The sequence below is a fragment of the Ranitomeya imitator genome, chromosome 9 (genome assembly GCF_032444005.1).
Source record: "Ranitomeya imitator isolate aRanImi1 chromosome 9, aRanImi1.pri, whole genome shotgun sequence".
Taxonomy (NCBI): Eukaryota; Metazoa; Chordata; class Amphibia; order Anura; family Dendrobatidae; genus Ranitomeya; species Ranitomeya imitator.
In genome coordinates this window covers 36020545-36028897 of record NC_091290.1, presented here as the reverse complement: position 1 = coordinate 36028897, position 8353 = coordinate 36020545, and the positions used below count along the sequence as shown (strand labels likewise).

General features: G+C 41.8%; 1 protein-coding gene across 1 annotated transcript; it reads left to right on the top strand.

The window, feature by feature from the left end:
* The first annotated feature begins 653 nt into the window (after window positions 1-653).
* LOC138649332 (microtubule-associated proteins 1A/1B light chain 3A-like) lies at window positions 654-7552 on the top strand. Its single transcript, XM_069739633.1, has 4 exons — window positions 654-723; window positions 2475-2530; window positions 4042-4148; window positions 6655-7552. Exons 1-4 carry the CDS (start codon window positions 654-656, stop codon window positions 6812-6814), a joined length of 393 nt encoding a protein of 130 aa, XP_069595734.1. The 3' UTR covers window positions 6815-7552.
* Window positions 7553-8353: the final 801 nt, after the last annotated feature.

The following is an 8353-nucleotide window of genomic DNA, read 5'->3' as shown; positions in this document are numbered from 1 at the left end:
GATCGGACAACACACTTGACGTTCTTCTGCTCCGTTCACATTTTTGTATCCGACCGCCTCCGGAGCTGATAACAGATGATCAGTGGGTGGTGTTGAGTGTCAGGTTCCCTCATCTGATACTGATGACCTATCGTACCCCAGGAGTCAATCCTAATCAGGAAAATCTAATGGAAACCTTTATTCTTATTTATTGAATCCATAAAACCAAATGGATCATCATTTGGGTTAACAACTCAAAATGATACATACTGGGGAATCGATGGAGAACGGTTTTCAGATGCATTTAACGCTTGTTCTAACATTGCACGTACATTTATAGTACCATGTAGAAGAGATTTTCCCCCTCTATGTGATTATGAGCCCCGTAGAGGAGTGTGATATTTCAGGACCTCCAGTAAGATGTACGCCCTGCAGTTTTTCCATGATACAGAATGTACAGTCCTGTAAATCTTGGTCACGAAGTGTCACACTGGTGAAGGAGCTGAGGTCAGGTCTACAGCTGGGTGTGAGATGTGGGGGGCAATTCAAGCATTCCTGCAACTTACAGAAAGAGGGTGGGAGCTGCCAGATCTAACTGGTTCCAGCTGCTTGCTACTTATATAAAGTGGGCAAAGGGGTAGAATGACATGAGATTGCGGCCACACACCGTGACGATGCCACCTCTAGTAAATAGCACCAGCCTGGAATTAAACACAACGTCCTTCAAGCAGAGGAAACGACTAGGTAAGAGTATGGCAGACTAACATTGGGCCTGACTGGATACAATGTATATAAGAGGGAGGATAAAATAGCAATACATACATTCTTTTCAAAATTACATTCAGATTTTTTTTTTCCCTCCATGTGTACAAACGTGTCCCTGATCTGTCAGATTAGTCTGACATGTTGATAGTTGGCAAGTCACGGCCAGTTTTAGACTTCAAATTTGACATTACAACATACACCCACCAGCACTAGCTTACTAGGATGCATTTAGGGAGCTAATCACTTGACATCTGGACAATGATCTCTGTAAACATTCATTTTCCTCTGGGCTATGTAATTTAATCCCTACCAGCTGGATCTCCGCTAGGATTATCAGTATCTTCTTCCAAGGGATGCAGCAAAGGCATCTCACACAAAAAAAACCTGATCCCAACTGTGTGCTGATGAGGAGCAAAAACCCTGGAACAGTAGTTTATTAATGGGTGCTTTCTCCAAGTCACATTTCAAGACTTTATAAAGAGATAGATATTGACTCCCAGAGGCCTTAGGTCCCACATGTATCACAGAAGGGTCTTAAGCCTGAGGCAGGAGCGGACATACTATTAGTGCAACCTGTGCACCCAAGATGGAATGGAAGGTGGAATGCTGCATTCTGATCAAATATTGGGTCATATACTGTTCCTGCAAAAGGGGTCTTCTGCTGTCGGAGTTTGCCAGTGGCCTGAAGCATGTGCCTCCTATCTACTTGATGGGCTATCAATGCTAGATTGACTGACTGGGTTTGACCCCTAGGATACTCATGAGTGCAGTGCTTGGCTATGTTCATCAGTGCCATAGTCTTTGATTTGAGACACAGGGTGCAGACTCGACTGCCACTCCATTCAGACTCCTTCTACCAGCAGTCTTCCAGTTGGGGGCAATTTATTTCCCCTGTTCTGGTTATTGGTGGGTGTCCTAATCATCAGATCCCCCACCTAGGTAGCATTTATTACCTTCTAGTGAATGGGTGATAAATGTTTCAGGCTGGTTAGGACCGAAGAGAACCATGTAAGTGGCCGAGATGTGCCTTTTATAAAGCTTAGAATACAACAGGGTATGTGCACACGTTCAGTTTTTTTTTCGCGATAAAACGCATTACAAACTGCAGACATATGCATCCTATCATTTAGAATGCATTCTGCAATTTTTGTGCACATGAGGCGTTTTTTTTCCGCCAAAAAAAAACGCATTGCGGTAAAAAGCAGCATGTTCATTAATTTTGCGGATTTTTCGCGTTTTTTCGCTATTCTACGCATTGGGAAAAAAATGCATCAAAAACGCACAAAAAAACGCGAAAAAAAAACCGCATGCGGATTTCTGGCAGAAATGTTCGTTTTTTGTCAGGAAATTTCTGCTAGAAAATCCTGACGTGTGCACAAAATGTATAAAGTGGGGAACAACAAAAAAAAAGTCTAGGCTCATCAAATAGTAAAGGAAACTTAGAACAGAAGCTCGCCCCTTCTAGACACTTGTAGCCCCAACTCCCCCTCGCCCCACAATGTCTACAGTAGAACAAGCAAGTTATATTTTTGTATGGAAAAATGAAAATGTAAAACGTGCACAAAAGACAAAACTCTGTGTCCGTGCCGACGAGGCTGCCATGATTTATACACTGATTGCAAAAAATGTAATTATGTGAACCAAAAAAAATATCCAAGCACGTTACTGCATGTGTGGGAAATAAATAATCATAAAAAAATTATAATATATACATTTTTTTTTTTTTGTAGACAGTCGCATTCATGAAGTTAATAGAGTGAAGATCCGATACCCCTGCAAGATACCGGTAATGTGTTTTTGTTTTTTTTCTTTAATTCTTGTTGTTTTTAAAGGGAACCTGTCAGCAGGATTGTGCACAGTAACCTACAGACAGTGTCGGGTCGGCGCCGTTATACTGATTACAATGAAAATGAAGTATTTCTCCCCGAAAATTATTACAATAACATTTTTTGTTATACACACGTTTATTTATTTTGTGTGTATTGGAACAACACAAAAAAAAGAGGCAAATTGGACATCATTTCACACAAACCCCCCAAAATGGGCCTGACTAAATTATTGGCATCTTTCCAAAATTGTGGGTAAACAACTTTGTTTCAAGCGTGTGATGCTCGTTCAAACTCACCTGTGGCAAGTAACAAGTGTGGGCAATGTGAAAATCACACCTGAAACCAGATAACATGGGGAGAAGTGGACTCAATCTTTGCATTGTGTTAACTTTCGGCCACGCCTGTAAATATATTGTGCATAAAATGTATATGTGCCGTCTGTGTTAAAATTGGTTTACACGTGGGCTGTACACGGACCAATGTAATTCAATAGGGGTGTCCAGATGAGTGTCGGTGTGAAAAAAAAAAAAAAATCACCGCATTCACCAGTCTTTTTTTCCTACATTTTTTCGGATGAGATCTGCCCATTCAAGTCTATGAAAGAATGGATGACAAACGGATCATCTGAAATGCGATTTTTTTTATTTATTTATTTTTTTTATGGTTAAATTACTATTATTAACATGGAGAAATTTTATTTGCTTTTTTGTTAAAAAATTGATGCCCTATGGAGTTAAAAAAAACACAATTCTGGAATTACGGTACCAGTATTGTGGGTAACAACATTTTATGAAGTCTCGTTCACACGCTGTGAAGAAAATGTGCAGCATAAAAGCCGCACTGCAGATTTGCGATCCCCATTCTGTCAATTTATGTTCCCGTTAGTGCAGATTTTCCACTGTGGAAATTTCGGAACAGAAATGTCCCACGTGGACTTATCCTTAGGCCAGTTTCACACATCGATGTTTTGTAATCCGTGCCCAGACCATGATGCACAGGCTGGATCTTAGGTCTCGTGACCCAAACTCAACTAATTTGGGTCAGACCTGCAGCCGCTCCACGTCTCACGATATAGATGCAGACTGAAAAACAAAAAAGTGTGAAATTGGTCTTAAGGCTACGTTCACATTTGCGTTGCGTCGGGCACAGCAACGGCGAAGCATGCGTCATGCTCCCCTATATTTAACATGGGGGGCGCATGGACATGCGTTGTGTTGCGTTTTGTGACGCATGCGTCTTTTTTGGCGCAAGCGTCAGGGCGCAGAAGACGCTGCATGTTGCATTTTTTTAGCGCCAAAAATCATGCTAAAAATGGACGCATGCGTCACAAAACAATGCGTTTTGCATGCGTTATGCGTTGCCGACGCAACGCCCAACAACGCAAATGTGAACGTAGCCTAAGGGGTTTTTTATGTGTGGTTCTAAAATATTTCCCTTTAATTTTGATTTTTTTTTTTTTTAAATTTAGGTTATAGTAGAGAGAAGTCATCGGGAAAAAGTGCTGCCTTCCCTTCAGAAGGTGAAATTCCTTGTGCCCCCAGAAATAACAATGGGGCAGTTTGTCAGTATGATCAGGTAAGAAGTGACAGGTGAAGTGCATAGAAAATGGCTAACAGAATAAATACACGTCAATGTGGTCACGGTGCAATCTGGAACTTGCCTTGATACAGAAGTAGGAAGAAATCCAGCAAGTTTGGATTTTCTGTGTTGCGGAAACTTGCGGGAAACGACGCGACCACATTTCCTATAACTATAAGGCAACGCAGCATCGCCATCCTGTATTCTGTGATGGTATTTTCATTTTTAGGGCCGGGGAATGATGACATAATCTTCATGGTGATCGACAGAAAAAGGTCCCTGATCCCAGTGACTCCCATTGACTTATAATGGGTCCGTCAGATCTGTTTTTATTTATTGGTTACAATATGCTACACTTTACGAAGCAACTACACCTTGATGGCAGTGCGACTATAGGCTAAAGGTGGCCATACACACCAGATAAATGGTGGCTGAACCTACCAATTTAGAAGGGACCAGATAACAACCCAATATGTATGAGATTGTTCCAACTCTCTGGACAAAAATATCCAACGTGCCAAGTCTTAAAAGTTTGGTCTCACTTCTCTGCTGACCTCTGTAAACAGGAAGCCGGAATGATTGACAGCTTAGCTGTTCTGCTGGACCAAACAGTGCGATCCAGCGATCCGTCTGCTTTCGATCAGTGTTTACAGTGCTCTATATTTAGGGGAAGCCAAAAGCTGACAGCACTTAAAAGGGTTTTGCAATAACTACTTTTGTGTAGCAGATTCCAAAAGAACCCTGGCCTCCACCCTTTAACCCTCCACGGTACACCTATACACTTTTCATGATTTGTTCAGGGATCCCTGGGTTGAGTCAATGGAGTAGCTGCTGGTCGGTGGAGCGAGTGTGCAGAGACTGGTCATAGCCAGCTCCGTACCAAAAAGTCAGAATTGGAAAGATAATTATCAGGCAGTAGAACCCCAGCAGAAGTCAGAACTCAGATTAGCTAAGCAGGAAAGGAGAGCCAAGAATGAACCAGGGAAGGTGGAACTGATAACTGGCACTGGAAGCCAAGGTTTAAATGGTGTAAGGCCCTGCCCAATGGTCAGAGCAGGGAGGTAATGAGATAATAATGTGAGGATTTGACCTATAAACTCCCTGCCTCGGGGGTACCACAAATCCCAGAATGATAAACAGAACTGCTGCATTGTTGCACTGTGCTGTTACAAGCATTTTGCAATTTTAATTGTTATTGATGTTGAGACAAACCCCTACAAGGCCCAACTCACATTAGACAGTGTTGGCGGTACCGCTTACCCATCTAATATGTATAGGGGCCTCCCGACTCTACCCCGAAAGATGATCTCTGGGGAGAGACTGGAGTGTTGCATTTCATCCGCTCATCCTTTTGTGCGGTGCTAAGTTGCTGACTGGGACGAGCGTTCATGTATATGAGGAGGTTGGGGAGATGGCGGTGTAGTAGTGATGAGTGAACGTGCTCGGATACTATGTTCCAGTCCCTGCGGCTGCATGTGTCGCGGCTGTTTACCAGTTTGTTAGACAATCCCTGCATGTGTTGTGACTGTCTCATAGCCGCGAGACATGCAGCAGCGGGGACTCGGAACATAATGTCCGAGCACGCCCTAGATAGTGGAATAACACTCGAGCATGCTCAGATAACACGTGATCCGTACACGCTTGCTTATCACTACTGTCGAGTGAACAAAGATTTATCCATCAGCTATCTAATGTGTCAGTTTTATTGGGTTTGTTTGGTAAGGACAAACCACATCTAATGTTTTATGACCACCTTTAGTTCCGCTCTGAAGCCTTCACGAATTATTTATTTTATGCAGCCGCAAAAAAAAAAAAACAACTAATGAACAATAAGTTAAATGACTCGGATTCTTTCCCTGCATCTGCAAAACACTTTATAAATAATATTTTTTTTTTTTTTTTTTGAATAAAAAAAAAGTTAACAATCTTGAGGTCTATTGGAATGAGGCAGAAATTGGAAATGAACCTAATGCATAGGGCGCCATCCACAGGCTTTTGTTATTTGTTTTGTTTTGCACAGTGCATTGGGTTCCATATAGGAAAGATACTGTATATATTAGTCATTAAAGGGAATTTGTCAGCAGCATGATGTAGGGGCAGAGATTTTGATCCCAGCGGTTACTGGGTGCAGCAGTTGTGATGGTCAGTTTTCTCTGCTGCAGACCTCAGAATGCTGAGCTCTGTATAACCCCGCCCACACCGATTGGTAGCTGTGTACACTGTACATTGATAAAAAGCTGGTAATCAGTGAGGGCGTGGTTGGACTAGGAAGCACGAGACAACTAGTCCAGTAGTGATAATCCCCTGCTGATACAACAGTGATTGTATTAAAACAGCAAAACCAAGTCAAGTAAGTGACACACTGCAGGAATCAGGGTCTCTGCTTCTACATTATGGTGCCATCTGATTGCTTTTAATATCTGGACAATCTTCATCAATAATTCCCTATGTGAGAAGTCCGCTCTCATTGCATTTGTGCTAACAGCCCTTGTCCTTCACACAGGTGCAGACTCTCCTTGCCGCCATCGCATTCTCTCTGTGTAATGATCAATGAACGTCAAATGGCATGTCTGTCAATGACCATGCTGGAGGCTTACACAGGACAGCGGGACCAGGATGGCTTTCTGTATGTGTCCTACCGATCGCATGAAGTGTTCGGCTGAGGGCTTCTTTGCGCGCTCATCCAATAGCACATTGTAGAAGTCGCTTTTTGTAGACTGGCGAGTCCTGGCTGAGCGGATCTACATGGTGTCGTAACCTCTGGCGGGGACGGTGACGAGGAGCAGCGGTATTTAGGAGAGAGGAACAACAATCCTTACAGATGTGTTACTAGTCTCATACTGCGGATGCTTGTAACGGCACAAGGAGAAATGGCAAAGTTACTCCACTTTCGGCTACTTGGACAGAAGAGGAGATCTTCGTGAAAATATGGTTCTTATTTATCAGTGCAATGTATATAGAGATACTGTGAGGGTGATGCCTCTGCTTGGTTTTTTTTGGAAGGGTATTGACATTAGCAATCATTTACAGGACTTTTTATATAAAGCTAGGAGAAAAAAAGGATTTGCCAAAAAAACGGATAATCCTGACACTGTTCATAGTGAAAACCTAAGATATAAACAACAGGAGCATAAACCCTGCTGTAAAAAGTAATAGTGCATAGAAATAACATAAGGGACTTATTAAACACTGATAAAAAAAAAAGTGTGAAGGTCATCCCACCGCGTCAAGGTGCACCCAAATCGGGATGGTCCTATACTGTGTCTAGTCATAGTCGCCTAGTCCTGTCATCCTACAGGCCTGAAATATCTTCAGAATTTCTTACAAGGTGAGAAAAGCCTTCCTGTACTTGGAAAGGGTGAAGAAATGGACTTTATAAAGGTCTGGAACATTAAACTAGTATGAACCTACAGGTTTACAACTCTCTAGGTAAAGGCAGAGGGACATTTGCAATTTGTTTTTTACTCCGGTCTGGAGTATTAATCAATAACCTTGTACAGAGGAAAGTCGTTATAAACATGCAAAAACGATCAGAATGGGAAAAACAGACCTGGATACACCTCGTCCAGTAAATAGTGGCAGAAGAAGGAAATTTTTTTTTAAGTGGCTCCATCATGTGCATAATCAAAATCGGCATCTGTCAATCTAGTGATTTTGGACCAAACTTCAAAGAAAAGGGTTAATTTTTGCAAATAATCAGGGCAAGCAAATAAATCTGAGTCCATGCCGCCCGCAGCACCGGCCAGCAGCTTCTCTGTACAGGCTGATGCTGCGTAATCCAATCCTTAGGTATTACGCATAATATTTGCACAGGCCAATACCTTTTTGATATGGAGCAATACTAAGGTTTCTTTCACAACTTCTAGGAGCATTGCTACTGGGGGAACATACAATGTATTAGATGCATCATTCCACTGCAAAAAGGTGATATGCATCATGTAACAACCAGAAAACCCACAGGGCTCTTGTTTTTGAACTACGTAAACTTTCCTTAATGCCATCAATTTTGCTTTAATACATTTTACAGATTTAAACATATCGCAAAATATCTAACTTTTTAATGCTTTGATGTACAATATTAATGGTAAAAATAGAATAAAAAAATAAAGTGTTTTCCATTACATCCATGGTCATTTAGAACTTTTACATTTTGTAGATTTATTTCTAAACATTATAGATGCCCCATTCTACATCCATAAAAG